The sequence below is a fragment of the Tinamus guttatus genome, unplaced genomic scaffold (genome assembly GCF_059628265.1).
Source record: "Tinamus guttatus ecotype Peru unplaced genomic scaffold, ASM5962826v1 Tinamus_guttatus_pri_ptg000215l, whole genome shotgun sequence".
Lineage (NCBI taxonomy): Eukaryota > Metazoa > Chordata > Aves > Tinamiformes > Tinamidae > Tinamus > Tinamus guttatus.
Genome location: NW_028288749.1, coordinates 3,905,713 through 3,924,878, shown reverse-complemented (window position 1 = coordinate 3,924,878; position 19,166 = coordinate 3,905,713). Strand labels below are relative to the sequence as shown.

General features: G+C 44.2%; 1 protein-coding gene across 1 annotated transcript; it reads left to right on the top strand.

The window, feature by feature from the left end:
• Positions 1-1,007: 1,007 nt before the first annotated feature.
• Positions 1,008-18,727, top strand: LOC148594680 (structure-specific endonuclease subunit SLX4-like). Its single transcript, XM_088524901.1, has 14 exons — positions 1,008-1,398; positions 2,174-2,431; positions 3,261-3,435; positions 4,061-4,270; positions 5,131-5,345; positions 6,459-6,772; positions 7,634-7,913; positions 8,864-8,952; positions 10,978-11,124; positions 11,895-12,070; positions 12,926-15,360; positions 16,720-16,840; positions 17,326-17,838; positions 18,412-18,727. Exons 1-14 carry the CDS (start codon positions 1,008-1,010, stop codon positions 18,725-18,727), a joined length of 5,640 nt encoding a protein of 1,879 aa, XP_088381027.1.
• Positions 18,728-19,166: the final 439 nt, after the last annotated feature.

Genomic DNA, 19,166 nt, shown 5'->3' with positions numbered 1-19,166 from the left:
AGCTAATTTAAACCAGCTAAGAAAGAGACAATACTTTTATCTGGTGTATTTGACAACAGTTTATGAAACATGGTCAGTGTCTACTGAGTAGCCAAAGGAGGAGGTAAGAACTCAGAGGTGAAAGAAGGGTGGGCACATTTGTTAGATGTGCTCTCTCATCTGTCCGAGAAACTCTTCTGCAAGGCCAAGCACTGCTAAGCCTTACTCTGCTAGCTGCTTTTTAGCATGGGGACAGGCTCTCTTCTTTAAATATGCTGTGTCACAAAATGAAATTTTGCACTCCGAGTGACAGTCTTTCCTCCCCACCTTATGGGAGTGAATACATTCACTTTTGTTGTGTTATATAAATGTAGATATGGATGCATATACAAGTGGGACATCTCAAATTCTGAGCTCAGGCAGGATTCTGACCTCAAAGGAGAAGTCAGCATGCTTTTGAATGTGGCCTGTGTCTGTCTGTGCGGAAAGTACAGTATTAGTGTTTTGGGTCAATATGTGCTATTATACTTATGTGCTGCAATATTTTATATGAGAATCTCTTCTCCTTCAAAGAAGAGTCTTCAAAGAATGTCCTCTTTCAAATTGGTACCAGAGGCCTGTTTCACACTGCATCTGCGTATACCATCTTACATATCCACCTTTTAGAGGTTTTTCCATTAAAGGGCTTCAGTAAATCTTTCTGAAGCCCTCTAGCGTACCATGAAGATCCTACACATGCTTTGGGCAGATTGAAATGCTTCACTTCCATTCCAAAATCCTCTGAACAAGAAAGTCATCACTGTGCTGAGTGAAAATAAGCAGGGTCCTTGGAGAATGTGCTGCACTAAATGCTATAATATATTCTGTGCAGATGAATTAATCACAGAGGAAAGTCCACCGTTGGAACAGTGGAGAAGTGCTGGCGTCTGAAGAATGAAGGCGGCGAGCCAGAGAAGACGCAGCCCTGACTGTTCCTGAGATCTTTCCCTGTAGCGCTGCTAGGCAGCATTACTGCAGCCTGCAGCACCATGGATGAAAAGGACAATGAATTTAAAGTAGTGTGGGCAAAAATTGTCGGTAGGGCAAAGAAGAAAGCTGAGGATACTGAGGAGAAAGCTGAGGATACTGAGGAGAAAGCTGAGGATACTGAGGCAACAAAGAAGGTTCAGAAATGGATAAAGACCACTACAACAGGCAGATCTGTTCCTGGGAGCCAAATCGATCAGTGCTTTCCAGTAGTGAAGGGGAAAGATTTGCCACAAAATTTGGGTTCTAAGGTGCTGACAGGGATGCGTGAAGAAGACGATGATGCTGTGCCCTGCAGTAGTGGTGGGACGTCACAAGAAGACAGGAGAAGCGCTTTCCCTGACAGCCAGCTGCGCACAGTGACCAGTTACTCTACCAAGAGGAATCTGACAGGTGCGTGCACTGAAATCTTTCAGACAGAAAATAGGCTAGTACTGAAAAGACTCAGTTCAGTAGAGCTCTTTAGAAGTCTGGAGGAGGTATGCAGTTCTTCAGTAAGGTGAAACCTAAGTGCTGAGTGATATATGAGGGAGTCATTACCTTTTTTTTTGCGACTTCAGAATGTAAATCATCCCTCAAATCATCAAGAAGCAAGTTTAGATTATATCAAAGTGTTTTTTCACAGTGTGTTATTGTATTGAATGTTGAATTATGTTGCCATTGACTGTCACCAAGGCCAAAAAAATAAATTAAGAAAGGTTCTGGGTTAATTCATGAAGGATTGGTCTTTCAGTGATGACTAAATATGATGACCAGAAGGCAGTCACCAGTGCATGAAATCCTTAAACTGACAGCTAAGGTCAACCAGGAGAAGGATTATTTTGTACTTGTTCTGCCTGATACCCTTTCGTAATTATCTACTAGTGACTGCACTCAGAAACTGGGCTGGTGAGATCTTTGGTCTGATCTCACAGGTTGCCTCAAAGCAGAGCGGAGATACACTGAGCTGTTAGCCTGCTGCTCGTTACCACCCCTCCTTAGGAACACCTGTTGCTTGGTTCTGAGCCTGAAAGTCCAAAGCATGGATAGGGCTTGAAGATCAGAGTAGAAACATGTTCATTTTTTTGACTATCTCAGGTTGCTGTTTTGGGAAGCTTCCCAAGAGCTCCCTGGGCAGCTCAGTTACCTGTTTAATTCTGACTGGGAAACTGTGCTTTGTCCCCTTCAGTGAATGCTCCGAGTGACTGTTCCCAGACTACACTATCCTTCCGTCCTTCACAACCAGAGACCTGCTCTTCAGACACCTTGAAGACACCACTGCTGCCTGGGTCGAAGGTGCGGGCAGCAAAGCTGGCGGTGGAGGGAATGCAGCAGTTCAAGAGAGTGGCACCTGAGCAGCTAAAACATAGCCTGGGCGATAGCTTGCCAAAGGCTGCAGCTAGCAGGAATTCCTCTGATGAAAGCGAGGAAGAGAACCCGGAAAAAGGTACGTTTCTGCTGTTATTTAGCTCCTGTGTGTGCATGGAGAGTGCTGAGGGCTGCTTAGGGTGATTGCATGAGCAGCAGTCTGGATTCCTGGGCTTTGTTCACAGCTGGACAGGTGGCTTGTGTGATGCTGAATAAATCGCTCCACATGTCTGAGAACTTGCTTTCTCTATTGATAAATGTGTATTGATCTCTATACTTTTCTCCTAGATCTTTTGTGAGGCTGAAATTTGATTTTATGTTAAGTTCTGGAGAGAGAATTTACTTTCTGGAAACAGGTTGAGATTCTAAGAGCATCAGTAAATCCAGTCGTTCTTCTCAGGGGCAATATTGTGTAGCTCATATAAATATGACCTTAGTTACTCCGTGTCTTCTGTAAATCTCTGAGCACTTACAAAATAGGATGTTCAATGCCGATGAATTGAATCCGTAGCAATTTGAATTCATAGCACTTTTTTGGTGTTTTGGTGCTTTAAAAGTCAAGGCCCCTTTAAAAGTCAAGGCCCTGCTGGTTCTCTATGGACATGAGAATTTCCTGTGTTTAATATGTAATGTTTAAGACCCCATGTTCTCCCAGAAACTTCATCTAAAACATAACTCTCCTTTTGGTTCTGATACATAATGTGCGATGAACCAATTGCCACCTTCCACTCCTGGGGTAGTGCTCTCCTGTACTGTTTGTGCATTCCCTTGTGAGAAATGAGATGTGAAGATGCAACAGGAAGATTGCAGGGGTTTTTTAAGTTAATAAAATAATCATGACAAATGTAACAGTTTCATGCCTTTCACTACAAGATGTTTAACTCTATCATCTCTCCCTTCTGTGCCAGTTACCCACGATCTTCCATCCACAAAGGACGATGGTGCTTTGGCTTTTGCCCTTCAGCGGAAGATCAAGGAGGAAGTCCCGGAAAGCCTAGAGGAGAAGGGCTTGTTTTTTTGTGAGATCTGCCAGAAGGATCTTTCAGCCATGAACATAACACGACGGGGGCAGCACGTTAATAGGTGAAGCACTAGCATGAAAGGCCAGTGTGGCTTTCAGCAGCAGTGCCTTAGAGAAGATGTAATTGCAGACTAGGTAGCAAAGCTACCCATTAGTGTCCATTTCAAAATCAGCCCATTTCAACACCATTTATTCAATTAAATAATGATTTCCTAAGAACATTTGGTATGTCAGCTGTTTGCAAATCTGAGCTATTCGCTGAAGGAAAGATGTGATACTGTTTTGCAAGATGAATAAATACATAGACTATGCACTATATACTTTTGTAAAACTATGCACTATATACCTTTGTAAATACTATATATATGCACTATAGACCTTTGCTTTCCACAGGTAATGAGAGTGGAAGGCTAAGGGAAGGATCCTTGTGTTTTCTTTTGTCAGAATGGTGTGGGCTTAAATTGATGCCAGCACTCTATAACAGTTTCCTTAGTGGTAAATATCAAATACTGTTAAAATATTACATACAGCTTGCTCTTTATAAATGAAAAGTCTGTGCTTCTCTGTAAAGAAAGTATTGTAAACAGCTTGCTTAAGTAGTTGGAGTTGCTCAATTACAGCATTTCAGGAGGCAAGGTTCAAAAAGAGCATGTCATGTCATGTCATGTCATGTCCATCATCCTCCAGGTGTCTGGATGAGATGGAGGCAGCAGAGATCTCCTCCTCCAGCAAACCAGCAATCCCTGATTGTCTCAGCTGTGGCAAACATTTCCAAACTTCCGAGAGCCAAACTACTCACTTGAAACGCTGTGCTGTGAAGATGGATGTTCCTCCTAAAATGCTGCTTCAGGCACTGCAGGTGTCTCAGTTTGGAGTTGCCTCTCCTAAGTATCCCAGGTAAGATTTTGGTGAAAATCTTGCTTTCCTTCAAAAGTGATCAGGTGGTGGATGACTATGAGTCAGCAGACAGGAGCAAAATGGGAAGTAAATAATCTTACACTAATTTGTCAGAAATATTTATGCTCTGAGAGGTAATTATGTAATAAAGCTGAATAGCGTGGTTGAGCTTATTAAGCAGAACATGCTATATGAGCATACAGTCTCTTCGGAGTATCCGTGTTTCCAAGGCCTCAGCTTTTCGGCTCGTTGCTGTCCTGGATACATGGGCCTTATCCACAGAGTCAAGGAGGAAACATACAGGCTGTTTTGAATTGTGCTGGGTGCAGAGATGTATCTGCTCTTTGGGATTTGAGCAACATGTTCAGAGTATAGCGAGTGGTGCCTGCCTGAAATGTATCCAAAGGACTTTTAAGTCTTATTGTGCTGAGGAAAGGCCATTGCTTGTTTACTGTGGAAGTGTAAGATTGGCAGAACGGTTTTGGTGACGGTCTTCTTGACTTCAACCTGATTTTTGCCCTTTGATACAAAGTTTAGGTTTGAGATAGCAGATGGTTAAGGCCATTCCTGCCCTTGCAAAAAAAAAAAAAAAAAAAAAAAAGGCAGTTTGTCAGTGCTGCAGTCTTATGTTTACCTTTCCAAAATAAGATTTTCTCCAAATTGCTGTGAATTCCACACATGATAAGAAATCCTTTTCTTTCCTCCACAGAAAAAACTACTGTTGATGCTTTCTTATTATTCTGGATATGGGAATCTCTCTGAGGAAGTGGGGCAGCTGGTCTGAAGTGCTCAGGGTTTCTTGTCTCTGATCCAGTTATGTTAGGTTAACTTGGGCTTTCTGCTGCATTCTTACGTTTCAGCAATCAACCAAACATATCAAAGCGCAAAGAGTTCTCCGGAGATGACTCAAAGGAAATGAAAAAGAGGATCAAAATGGAACCTCAGGATGAAGATCTGCAGGTTGCTATGGCAATGTCACGCTCTCTCTTGGAGCAAGAAAAACGTGAACAAGCAGCAGTAGCTGCAAATATGAAACCCGTGGCTGCCTTGCCAATCAAATGGAAGCCTGGATCAGGTATGTGTCACCGTGAGTGTCTCAGGCTATATTATTGGAGGAGTGATGCAACAGCCTGCTCTTCACTACCAACTTTTCTGTTGGGCATAGGGGATGACAAGCACACTTCTGTTTCATTTAAGTTGTCCGAGATGGAGTAATGCAAAGTATCCACATACAGATAGCCAAGGGAGGCTGCAGGATGTTTCACTGAAATCCATTCTGAGTCTTATATTTATTTCACTGGTTGATTGTTTCAAAACTATAGAATGTTTTTAAGATGAGTTGTTTTTTTAATAAATCCCAAAGGGAAAACATGAAAAGACCATTGTTATTTTTTTTGCAGTGCATTTTTCTTATTCACTGTCCCATACCCTTGATTATGCAACTTTTTCATCCTTCTCTCCTTGCTCTGCTTTCTTTCTGAAATATATGTGCATACAACTACACACGTTGAACCTGTGGTTTGCTATTTAAATGCACAAAAATGGTCAGAAAAGAAGCCAGTTGCCCTGGGGGAAGGTTGAGTTCTGCACATAGGAGACACTTTGCTCTTCGTGGCTCTCCTCAATCTCTTCCTGCTGATAACCACTGCCAATTATATTGGGAATTAGTAAGTCAAAGGCAGTAAAGAAACAGACCTGAGAAACAGACCTGACAAATGATAGCTGTGCAGGATTCATATGTGCTGTGGTTTGACATGAGTGACCATCACCAGTGATCAAGACGCACCAGAAGCAGTCCTTCATGGCTTTGGAGTCTTTTTTCTTCTCTCTCTCTCTCTCTCTCTTTTTTGAGTGAAGCGCTGGTAACTAGCCAAAAGCACTGTACGGTCACTGTTCAAAGGGTCTGGAAGGTAGCCTGCACATAGGTATCAGTTGCTTTCATAGTGATCTGATTTGACAGCTCAGCCCAGCAGGACCATGTGTGCACGAATAAGTCTTCCCTGAAGGTTTGTTTCTCTGGCAGAAGTAACGGGAGACTTGGGACTTATTGCAGAAATCTTGTGTTCTGCTGTAGTTGCATTTTGATCATTGCCAACTGCAACACTTGAAAAAGCTGGCAGGTTCAGTTCCTCTGCTTATGTGTTCAGCTGTTCATTTATTTGGGTTTCTTTTGCTTTTCTTTTTAAAGAGAAAAGAACACGTAAAAGAGGCCCAACTACTCCTCCACCGTTACTGCTGCGGGATCCAGAGACAGCCCGCAAAAGGACTGAAGAGCGAGCCGCCATGGTGCTTACACAAGAGATGGAATTCCCTCCCACTCCTCGGCTTCCCACCAGTAGGATTTTGGAGGATGGATCTGAGAAAACAGACTGGCTCATGCCATCGCCCAGAAACAAGGACTGCCCTTTATGGAACAGCAGTGCTCTAACAGGGCCCTGCGACCCTGAATCATTCTACACTGCTGAACTGACCCCTCCAATCGTACCTTGCATAACTGTGCAGGTGGGATGCTCTTTTCTCCTTCCTCTGGTATTTGTGTGCCACAGTTTACTTGCTCTGTAGCCCTTCTCTTTTCTGCCATTTAAGTGAGTCACCCCATGCTCTGCATGCTCTCTGCTCCTGCACAACTGTCCCCTGGTCTCACACAAGTAGGTTTGGTGATCTTGAACTTTCACTTCTCCCTTTTGGACAGGAGGCTGAGGCTTGTGTTGCCATGCTGTTCTTTGGGCTTTTGGAAGACAAAACAAATGGGAGCAGAGCACTGAGTGAGAGGGCTTGAGCCTCTTCATTTTGCCACTAGCTTAGCTATTTTTACAGTAGCCTGACTCTTGTGTTCCTTCTTGATACTTTTCTCTGACTGATTATAATCAGAGCCTTTCTCTTTCTTTACTCATGTTTTGTATCAAGGCAGCAAGGAACAGTGTGGAAAGTTCACACTGAAGATGGATGCTTGTGTGTTACACTGAGGAGGGGGTGGGCACTCCTAGGGTTGTAAACTGAAGCGTTTGCATTTCAGGCTTTCCCCATGTATCCCACTGCCTGAAGCTGCATGCAGGACTGTGATCCAGTTTTAAACCGAGTGGTCTCACTCTGTTATTATCCAGATGTCTTGCCTCTCGTTTTTCTGTAGTTTTATAAATGCTGCCTACAGAAACAGACAGGACCTTTTAGTCTGTCGCCTTATAGCACTATCTTCTTGGAGAGCAAGTATGTATCTGGGGATCGCTCAAAGTATTTTATTAATATTTATTAAGATATTTTGAAAGTATGAACTAGAGATCAATTCAGAGACTGTACTCTGAACTCTGCAAATACATACAAAATTAACTTATTGATGTCTTTTTTTTTCTCTCCTTTGATCAGATTTGTAAGTCAGAGACTTCTCTGCCATCAGTGGGATCTGATCAACCAGAAGTATCTCAGCAACTTCAGCCTGATCTCAGTCCTCATTATCCTGCTTCTCCAGAGACTGGAGAAAAAGCTGCTGATGAAGCCGACTCCGGCTCTGAACAGGCTGGACAGATTTCGTCTCAGGGCGAGAAGGTTCATGTTCAGACTCTGCAGCAACTGATTGAGTTGGCCATGGAAGCACAAACTCAGTGGAGGCTTGAGCTTAACGACGCTCAGGAAGTAGAGCAGCCAAGTAAGTTCTGGCAGCCTCATGAGCCTCCTCTCTGGTGTCATCAGCTATGAGGAGCCACGTTTAGCCATACTGAACTTGGAGAGCAGTGGCAGCAGCCGCAAGATGATATTGTTGATCCAGGGGGTGATATTTGGGGGCATTGTTCTGTAGTAGGCTTTAGGTACAATCAAGTTGACATTTCTGAAATGATTCATAGATCCCAATATTTAAGAAGAGCTCCTCTTAGACAGCAGCTTCTAAATTTTATTTTAAAAATCCTTTAAAGGTGTCAGATACGTTTCTGCCAGCCGGGGGCCCAGACACGGCCAATAGTGAGGCAAAAATATATCCCAAAAATATATGCTCTTTTCTGCCTAGTGGCTTTTGCCGACAGCACTGTCTTACGAGGTTTCACCAGGAGAAGACCTGGTGAAAGAAGAGCGTAAGAGATGATGTTGTGTTGGTACATGGATACACAGTCCCTGAAGTTGATCTGTACAGGCTGAAAAAAGTACACCACCTAGAATTCCTTCAAGAGCAGCTCTAACTTCCCTGGTTACAGTGGTGTGCATTGCACAACGGCACATTCCAAGACCTTGGAATGGTAGCCTTAAAATTGTCCAACCATTTAGCATAATATATGCACTGTGTGTCTCCTGTTCACTCATCAGTGAAGACTATGGTTGCTAAATCTAATGTCTCTCTGCTTTGTACTTGACTTGGGTAAAATTCCCTCAGTTCTCCTATTAAGCTGCAGCAAATGGCTGCTGGTCATATGCCAAGAAAACCAAATGCATCTGATAAAGCCAAGAGGGGGAGGCTGAACCATTCAGCTCAGAAATGTCAGCCTGGGACAGGAGTCTCTTGGGGAGTTGTCATGGCAAGGAGGAAATGGCAGTTAAGAGTTGCCACTTCGTTCTGTCTTACAAGAAGGTTGTACATGACTTGAGATGTGCCTTTTCTTCTTTGAGGAAAAGAATTGACTTCCAGTGATTCTTCACTAAGTGGCTTTGCCCCTCTACCCATAGAGAAGAGATTCCCGAGAAGCAACGATATAAATGTAAGGACAAATGTTATTTTTCCCCTTTTTTGTATTGTTTATTTGCACTGTATTTTTGTATTGTTTATTTGTTTAAAAAAAAACAAAAAGCCTCTCCTATTTGATTAATTTCCAGAAGTATGGAGTATTTCCCATTCATTTTCACAGAAACAGAGATGTTTAAGCATTACAGTCACTCACAGGAATCATCCTAGGCAAAGCTGAAGTCCAAATACGTGATGTTTCATTGATGCCCACAGGCAGGCTTGTGGGTGTTTCAGAGTGTTTGTCCTACTTAATTTAAAATAACAGGTAACATAAAGCAAATTTGTGCATAATTTACACAAAGAGAACCAGGTTAAATATTGAGGCTGTAGTGCATAGAGTATTTGGGGGTAGTTACTAGGGATGTATCTGCTCAGCACTTAGGTAGTACTCTGCTTTGATGCCCAGCCTAGATGACACAGGCCACACTTCCTGGAGACCAGGAGAGACAGAACTGTCTGGGGTTTCATCCAGGCTCATGTACGCACCCATTTTGCATGGTTCTGACCAGAACTTTGTAAATGCCTCTCCTCTTATCTTCCTTTCCAGTCTTTCTTTTGCACAGAGAATGGTGCAGCCAGAATATTTCTGTTCTTACTTAATTTCCCCATTTTCGAGTCATAATTTTAGTGTCAGCAGGAAGGCTGTTCTGGGCTTCCTGCCTGGAAAGCAGTGCCTGCCTTCTCGAGGTACCGTCTTGCAGGTGTCCTACCTGCCAAGAAAAAGAGAGCAAGAAACACCTAACAGGTTTCCAGACTGAGCTTCCTGTCTTGCCCTTGGAGAGCAGTCCATGACGTGCAGAGTCTCCTCTAGCCCACCTGTGAAGCCTGGAAGAAATGGTACAGCGTGTGCTGCCGTTTCCATGCTAACTGGTATTGGCTCCTTGCAAACACACTGAAGCAAGTAGAGAGGTTGAGTTCCCACTGAACTAACCTAGAAACCTGCTAATAAAATAAAGAGCTCTGCTGTTTCTGGTGGAACTACATCTCATGGAGTTGGATAAAACTTGCCTTTCTTCCAGTCTGCGCTAGGGTCAGAAATTACAAGGTCAACAATTAGTGTCTCAGGTAAAGCTGCTTTCTACTTACAGTCAGGCAGCCTCCCTCAACCATGGGCTGCAGGTATTTCACGCTTCTCTGAAGCACTGGCCACCTCCAGAAGCAACACTGCTACCTAGGGAGTCTGAGTCTTTAGAAGATTGCCTTGTATGGGTTTGTAGTAGGGGTAGTGCCAGACATTAAACTAGTCACAGATAGCTTGGGCAACCAGCCTTCCCCAAACTTTCAGTAAAGGAGTTTAAAATTATAAGAGTAAATACTTAATAAATAAATAAATAAAGGAATTTTCAAAGGAGATTTCAGTAACAAGTGCACAAGTTCCTTTGGACTAGATACCTGCATTTCTTTTATTCCGTGTTGCCCCCTTGTTGCAGAGGGTTTCTTCCCAGGTGTCATTGCTAGACCAAAACAGTGAACAAGAGAAGAAAGGCTCATTACCTTGTCCCTGGGTCATCCTCATTCCTCTTGCTCTATGCAATTGTTATGAACTGAGTTCAGTTCCATCAAGGTGGGAATTACAGCTTTCAAAAACATGGTGGAAGACAGCAGAGCAAGAGGCCAACTGCAGGCAGTGGCTCTGCCACATCAGGAAATGATGTGGTAAAGATCCGAGGACGATGATGTGCTGTAATGCAAAAGGCTGTTCCACAAGTAGAGTGGAAGACAGCATGTGACTGCCTCTTCACAGCTGCTAAGCTTTGAAGAGAGGAGAAGGAGGGAAACAAAGCCAGAGATGTGTGTTGGACTAGGTTGCTTACGTCTCTTATGGAAGACCTTGCACTGATAAGGATTCTGTTAGTCCTGAGAAGGCAAAGGCAGCCATACCCACGCTGGGACCCAGAGTACAGCAGTGCTGACAAACTGGGCTGTTGCCTCCTTATCTGCCAGGAAAATGCCTTACAGCTGTAACAACTCCTGTCTTTGTGTCCCTTCTATGTTCTAGTCCTCTTTCAGGATGCTGGCAGAAGATTACAATATCATGGTCAACAACGCCTACTTGAGTGATATCCAGTTTCAAGTGGACTCTGGAGAAATCCTTTATGCCCATATGTTTGTGCTGTATGCACGCTGTCCACGGGCTGTTCAGCTGGTAAGTACTGCTGTTAGACTTTTCTCTTCCCCTCGAGTAAAGCCCCTTTGCAGTAACAGGAGTTTGACCGTCTATTCCAGACTGATCACAACAAATGAGTTAGTGATGCCGTACAGTAAGCACAGAGTATTTGGAGATCCAGTGGCAAGTCACTCTGGACCTGCTGATTATGGAGTAGACAGTATTTACAAGCTGTGCTTGTAACTAACCCAGACAGAGGTCTGTCACTCCCACAGGTGCTATGGAGGTAGCTGCATTGACCTGTGCCTTTGGCAAGGACAGTGAAGTAATTTCTGTGTTTCCAGAAGCATTTTGGTTCATACAGTTTCCAGCCTGCTCCTGTGCAATTTTCTGCAAAGGCAATGAAAGGCAGTGGGCTGAAGACAGGAACTTGCCCTCTGACAGAGCTGCCACCAGACCATACCAACTTCTTGACAAAGTTTTGTCATTCTTTCTGGAATCAGTAGAATTCGTTTTGTCCTCATGCATGATTACAGCAGTTTCAGCTCAAGGTGCTTAGGACCATTTATGAGGGGTCCTTGAAAGCTTCAGGGTACAAGTTAACAGCTGTATGGAGCTCCCTATTCCCCAGGGAGCTCTGTATCTCTGGTCATTTTAGCTTCCCTCTGAGGCATCAAATCCTGGCCATAGGAACAGACTTTGACACAAAAAAAAAAAAAAAAAATTAGTGGCCTGATAGAGAGCAGATACTGCTGGTGTTGTTCCTTTATGAGGAAGTGGACCTTGTTTGCTTTCCTTTTACTGCACAGGTTTACGACGAAGGGATATATGTGAAGGTGAAGGACGATGACGACGAGCAGACGCGCCGGGTGCTGCTGAGCGATGTGACAAAAGAGGCAGTCCTCGCATTCCTGCGATATCTTTACACTGCTTATACTGACATCCCTGCTAGAATCGTGCCCCAGCTGAGGGCTTTGGCTACCAGGTTTGTATCATATGAGTGTGCTTTGGGTCACCTCATGCTTTCAGCCACATGGACTTTAACCTGATACCTTCTGTTGTGGTTTCAGTGGCTTTCACAAAACTCATTTCACTTGAGATGCAAGTACCTCTGCTTCCATCTTAAGTGAAATATGAACACACGAGCATCTTATCCTCATTTTTTCATGAATCTTTCTTCAGGTTACATCTGCTTGAGATTTTCTGTTTTTGGTTTATGACTAGAACACTTTTGCCAAGTTTTGTCTCATGATCTTTAATGACAGCTGATGGTGGCAATGGTGATGAGTGTAATTCTCAAAGCATTGCCCTAGTGACACACTTAATCTGAATGAGACTTGCAGAATGTGGATGCAGGCAATGCTAATTTGTTATGTCAGTCATGATCCTAGACATGTGTTAGATAATGAACTTGAAACAGCAGCAGATGAAACACATTCTATCGGATCAAAATCACTTAGTTCTGGAAATGTAGGTGTCCTCCTTTTAAAGTAATTCTGAAAAAGACCAGGAAAAAAAATCTGCTCTTTTATGTTGATAGTCAGTTAAACTCATACCTAATCAAGGAGAACTGATTATCCTCTGTAGTGGCAGCGATGCATTGTTTGGAATGGGGGAAATAAGTGTGAAACCTGAGGAGATTATGGTGACACGGAGTGAAAACCTGAAATTGTTATTGACTTTAATAATGTTGAAACTGCATGTCTAATTTGGCACAACAGTTTCACAAATTAAATTTAACTTTCTTTACAAGACTCACTAGATTGATCAGTCAACTATAACATTTTGGAATTTTGAATGAATTTTGAGGGAGATTAACATTTCTGTTACATTCTTGCAGGTTTGATTTAAGGGAACTTGTGCTCAAGTGTAAGGACTGCGCTGAAGAGAGCCAGGCATCTTCTGGAGTGGATCCAGAAGATGATCTCCTCTCTGCGAGAGATGATGAAGATAATGATAACAGAGCTGAGAACTTCAAAGAGCTCCTGAACTCAGTGTGGGTGGGTGAAGATGAGGAAGAAGAAGCTGTGCTAAACCCTGCATGCCAGAAGGAAGACGACAACGGGGTGGGTAAACAGGAGCCGGAGGAAATATATGAGTTTGCTGCAACTCAAAGAAAAATGGTTCAAGACAAACTGGAGATGAGTGAAGGCACAGATTACAACATCTGTAGTGATACTGAGGTAGCCCAAGGTGCGAACCAGCAGACTAAGAAAAAAGAGGCAAAAAGGTCCGTATCTGCCTTAATAAGCAATGACTTCAAACATCTGAGGGAAGACAATGATGTGGAAACATCCAAATGTGACTTGTCTGAAGAAGACAAAATGCAGAATACAAGTGGATGCAAAAATGTGAATGCCACAAGCATCAATTTTGAGTCTTGTCAGTTTGAACCTCAGAAGGGGGTTAGGAGATGGGAAAGTGGGAAAGATTTCAAGTTGTCTCAGGCTTCACATAATATGGGAGAGGGAGACCGCTTGGAAGAACAACAATTCACCAGCTGTTCACCGCACAATGATACTGATAGGCGTGAAAATTATAAATGCTTATTTTCCAAAAATCAGATAGAATACAGTGAGCCTTCTCCAATGAAAGAAGTTATCAAAGAGTCAGGAAAGGCTGTTAGCGAAAAACATGCTGATGTTAATGATTTGCTTCCTTACTCCAAGTCACAAAAAGACCTCTCTCCACACAGGGATGGTTTTTGTGGCAGTCCTCCTCTCAAATCTTATATGTCTTTTTATTCTGCTGTTGGTTCTTCACTTATGTCTTCAGAATCGGATAGGAAATTTCCCAGAGAAGCAAAAACACCAGAGAGAAATCAAAAACCATTCCCGTCTCCCAAAATAGCTTTCCAGAAAGCCAATGAGCAGGACATTACATCAGGAAATCGGAACATAGAGAGCACAATTTCTCCAGAAGAGCTTTCCTGCACTGGTTTCAACAAGCATAAATATGCTTCAGTTTTGTTCAGTTTTGTCATAAAAACTCCGGATGTTGCAGTCCAGAACAGAAAAGAGGCTGATATTACTGTTTTATCTTCTGATGATGAAATGGAGCTAGAACAAGAGAGGAAGTTACCAGAGTCTGGCTCTCCTGTGAAGGAAATGGAAATCTCCAAGCAACTGAAAAGTGCTAGCATAGCACATGGGCCTGAGATCCCCAAACCTAAACCTAACTCATCATCTGTCACTGAGATACAGCTGAGATCATCCCAGGTCTCATGTCGCATTACAGATGCATCACTTACAAATAATGATGTAAAAATGTCCAGAGAGTTGCCTCCCAGCACCCAGGTAGGTGCCTGTACAGAGAGCAAACAGAGCCTGAACCTGAGCCATGAAAAAGGGCAGAGTCGCGAGGAGTCTTCAGGTATGGACAGCTCCTGGCTAGTGCCAGACACACCACCTCAGACCAAAAGCAGGGATTTTGCAACGCAGACACGTGTCACAAGTATAAACCGTATAAAGCAATCGATGTCTAAACTCGAGACCAAGAGCTTAGTGGCAGGTAACAGTGACCATGAAATGGCTCTCAGCCTCATAAAAGTTCCTGAAACATCGCTGTCAGACAAACAGTTGCCTAGGGAGAACTCAGCTGATGAAAGGAGTCCTTCCAGCAGCCGAGCAACAGAATTATATTCCACCGACACCTCATTACCTTCTCCAGGGGATTCAGATCTTTCCCTTGGCTACACTGGCATGGAAAGGGAATGTGCCAAAAGCTCATCAGTGTCCAAACCTGTGTCTCCATGTCATGAGCAGGCACTGGAAGATGAAACTGATACCAATGTGGTTGAGATAAAGGACAGTGAAGGGAAAGAAGAAACAAGTCGTCTTTCTTTGAGCAGTAGTGTCTCGCTTCATGATGAGCCCCCAGTCCCCGTTGATGACTGCTGGCACGCTGAGGATCCGTCACCATTGAGAGGAAACAGCCAGAACTCCAGCCTGGCTGGCTGGGCAAATGCCAGCCCTGGCAGCAGACCCAGATCTATCTCTTGGGCTTTCGACTGGGAGAGCCCGGTCCGAGACCAGGAAATGAAGGGCAGTACCCCTCTTCAGGGCAGTCCTAGTGACGGAGCAACAACTTCGCTTCACCTCAAAAAGAGTCCTGTTGAGGCATGGTCATCAGAGTGCAGTATACAAAGTTTCCTGAAGCCCAGATTGTGGGAAGTTTCGGATAGTGAAGAGGAGGAATTCCCACAGATGCTTTTTTTAACTGAGAAGGTGTCAGCTTCAGCAGATGCCTGTCCGACAGACCTTGCAAAGACTCCCGGTGAGAGCTTGTATCTGTACAGGGTTCACTGAAGTAGGTTAAATTGTTGTCATTTTAGGTGATCATCCTGTTTGTTGTTCACCTGCTATATTGAGAGGGTGTTTTGGCCTTCTAATCCAAAGCAGTCAGGGCCAGGCACAAGAAGGTACAGTCAGCTTCTGATGTGGGGGAGTGCAACTAAATACGTGGGATAGTTGGAGCGTAGCCATTTGTGATCCATTCATGCTGCTGCTTTGACAGTGATCGTATGCATTGTAGAAATGATGAGACATTACCTGGGAGGGGAAAAAAAAATCAAACAGCCTTCACTTTGCATGCTAGGGAATGATTATTCCTTGCAGTAATGGGTCTTGTTTTTCATGCATTCATCACTGATGTATGTGCTAACATTTACATGAAGACATCAGGTAAGCTTTGCTTCCAGTGGTAGGAGTATAGAGGTTGGCTGGAAGTAGGTGCCTCTCCTGCCCACGGGTAGGCTCTCTGCATATTTTCCTGCAAAGCTCTTCTGATTTGCCTTTGCTTTGACTTGCCCTGCCCTTCTGTTTGCTGATTGTAGGCTCTTCCAACAGATTTTTGTGTGTCCAGCACTGGTCCCAACTGGAGGACACAGTGAGCGGTTTCAGGACGCACACAAGACTAAGGGCCAAGCTGCTCTTTGCCACCAGATTGCACTTAGTGGTGTCAGGAGCCGGGCCTTGTCTGCTTGAATGTCTGATGACACAGAGAACACTAGCCTCTGGGGTCATACCCTTCTGGGGTCAGCTGCTTACTAGGACAGTTCCTTCCATCTAAGCTCTAAGAACAGTAATTTATCCCTTAATATTTATTAGATATATTACTAATTATACTATCGTAAGTAATTAGTTTAACAAGCAGGATTTAGAACATGACCTGAGACTGACTGTGCTTCACAGTATCAGGAAATCAGTATCACTAAATCAGTATCTAATTCAGGCCCCCAGAACCTTGACTTGTTCGGTTTCTTCTGCATCAAGTCTCCTATGCAATTTTCTTCCTTGGGAAAGAACCACTTCACAGAATTCAGTAAACATATATTTTTAATTACCTTGCAGCAGTTCTATCAAAGCCTCCAGTGGGCTTTTTTATTCAGACCTAACATATGGCTCAATTTGTTTTCTGATTTAAAGACAATAAAAAACAAATATCCTAGACCCAAGGAAGACGAAAGTGTTGATCTGTTCGGTATAAAGGTATTTAGTAGAGCAGCTTGCAGACAAGTAGTTCTTCTTAAACACTTACTAGATAACATTAAAATATCTGCCACCAGGAGGGGAAGATATCATCCCTCCTATATCCTTCTGTACTAATTCTGATGACAATTTCATTCTGTTGCAGAACCTGCCTGTCAAGAGAAGGACAAGTCTCCTGAGAAGGACAAGTCTCCTGAGACTCCTATGACACCAATGCCAGCTTACTCCCTTATGAAGACCCCAGAACTGAAGAGGGAGTTGAGCAGGTTAGCACTGCTTCTACAAGTATATCTAGAAAAAAAAAAAAGTACAAGTACATCTCTTTATGAGCAGAAAAAATACATGGAAGTTCCATCTCCATATGAGGAAGAACTTCTTTACTGTTTGGGTGTCACAGCCCTGGAACGGGCTGCCCAGAGAGGTTGTGGAGTCTCCTCCCCTGGAGATCTTCCAAACCCGCCTGGATGTCACCCTGTGCCACATGTTCTAGGTGTCCCTGCTGGAGCAGGGGGGTTGGACTAGATGATTTCGAGAGGTCCCTTCCAACCCCAACCATTCTGTGATTCTGTGAGAAACCTGCTGGTAGGTGGTGTGAAAGGCAGCTACTGTGCTAAAGGGGAAAACTTGATGGTTTTCCAATATCATGCTCTTCCAGCTGGCCACTGAGCTTCCTGGCCTGGTCACATTGCTGAGCTATAGCAGTGGAAGGCGCAGCATTATCTTAGGCTTAAGTCCTACCTTTCTCTTTCAGATTTGGAGTTCGTCCTTTCCCAAAACGCCAGATGGTGTTAAAGTTGAAGGCCATATTCCAGTATACTCACCAGGACGTGGATACGGATGTGGATACTGACACAGAAGATGATATCCCATCCTCCCAGCTTCCCCCACAGAGGCCTCCAGCCAAGCGCCGTAGGCAGCTGAAGACTAACGGGCATGCTGGTGGGAAACGTGCCAAAATCTCAGAAACCGTGAGAAAAAAGCAGCAGGTTGTTAAGGCTTCTTCAGCACTCGCTGGGCAGGGTGCTGGGGGCGAGGGTTTGGTCACACCCCCTGCAACAGGCTGTGCAGCAGCTGAGAAAGGAAATGAAAGGATGTATCAGCCCAGAGGAACCAGGGAGCAGAACACACCAACTGTATCTCCAGAGAGGGGCTCTCTGGTAGCTGATAAGGAGGAGCTGATGCTCTCATCATCTCAGGAATCTTCATATTCTCAGGAATCTTCATCCTCGCTGGATGGCAGTGACGTCTCTACTGGTATACAGAGGTAGGGGAACAAAATACTAACGAAGGAGTCTACTGTGCAGCACAGAGATGAGCTGGGAAAATGGGAAATATAAGTGTCAATGCAGAATACAGGGGATCTATACTGTAGCCAGCTTCCCTGAGCTTTTGTCACTTGAAGTAAGTTCTTCTGTTGTACGTTTCAGTCTAATTGCTAGTGAGCTATTCTGAGAGCACAGAAATGCTCACGGGTGAAAATGCACATGGGCAGAGCTCAAAGCTGGCACTGCAAGGAGCCTCGCAGGGTTGAGTGAGAGCCTGCAAGAGGAGCAGGGAGCGCTGCTCGGTGAGCACTGCGTGTGGTGCTGCACAGAGCAAGTGTGTCAGCAGTAGTGCAGCAGGAGCAAGGAATGCCGGGCAGCACCGGCACAGCTTGATGTGCAGGTTTGCAGAACACGTGGCGTGTTCTGCCTCCCTCCCTTTGGCAATTGCTGGTGTCGGAGATCCTACACAGGGCATTGCAAGGGTTGGCAGTCAGGGACTTGGGCATCTCTGAGTGTGCCCTTGATGACCAGTGGTTTCCTTGATTGTTTTTTGCACTTTTTCTCACTTTTAGTTCTTGTAGCAATATATCCGAAGATGAGGAAGAGGAGCTCCCAGCTTCTCAGACAGCAGCCCAGGAAGCAGATACACTGGACGCAGTGGGAAACTGCATCATTTCAAATTCAGTCCTGTACCACAAGGTCCTCTTTTACGAGCCAATTGAGCTGGCTGCACTGCACCGAGAGCTGAAAGCAAACGGCATGAAGATTTCCAAGGCAAAGCTGATGGATTTTCTAGATGCTTACTGTATCACCTTCACCACGGCTGCAGAGCGGAAGGAGAAGGAAGCCAAAGGCAAGGGGAACGGAAGACAGAGGAAACGCTACTGAATGGAGCCTCTCTCCCATTTCCAGCGGCAGCTGCAAAGATCCCTCCTGTTGGTGCACTCCCCTGCTTCTTCTCCTCTTTATCTTTGCTTTCCATTTTTTCCTAATAAGTTTTAGTTCCCTAATAAGATCTTTTTTCCTGAATCTTCAGACTCTCCAAGTAGTTATTTATTCAGTATTTGAGCGGCCCTACTGATTGCTACGCAGGGGACATTGTGGAAATAAGAGGCCTTTGCTGTCCTTGGTTAATTTGGTGGTCTCTGGTAAAACTCCTCAATCTGTGTGCAGCTGTTCTTCTAAACTATTTCTCATGGCTTTGCAGTGTCCTCTAACACCAGCAATTGTGTGAAAGCCTGGATTCCAACATTCCGCTGTGTGTGTCCAGCATGTAGCAGGTATTGGCGTGCTGGGATCTCCAAGATATAATCTGCTCCATTTTCTG

Bases quoted from the DNA above. Each gene is read 5' to 3' on its own strand.
- LOC148594680 (XM_088524901.1), top strand. From the start codon at position 1,008: ATGGATGAAAAGGACAATGAATTTAAAGTAGTGTGGGCAAAAATTGTC. The intron at 4,271-5,130 runs GTAAGATTTTGG...CTTACGTTTCAG, and splicing joins GCCTCTCCTAAGTATCCCAG to CAATCAACCAAACATATCAA. The intron at 12,071-12,925 runs GTTTGTATCATA...ACATTCTTGCAG, and splicing joins CTGAGGGCTTTGGCTACCAG to GTTTGATTTAAGGGAACTTG.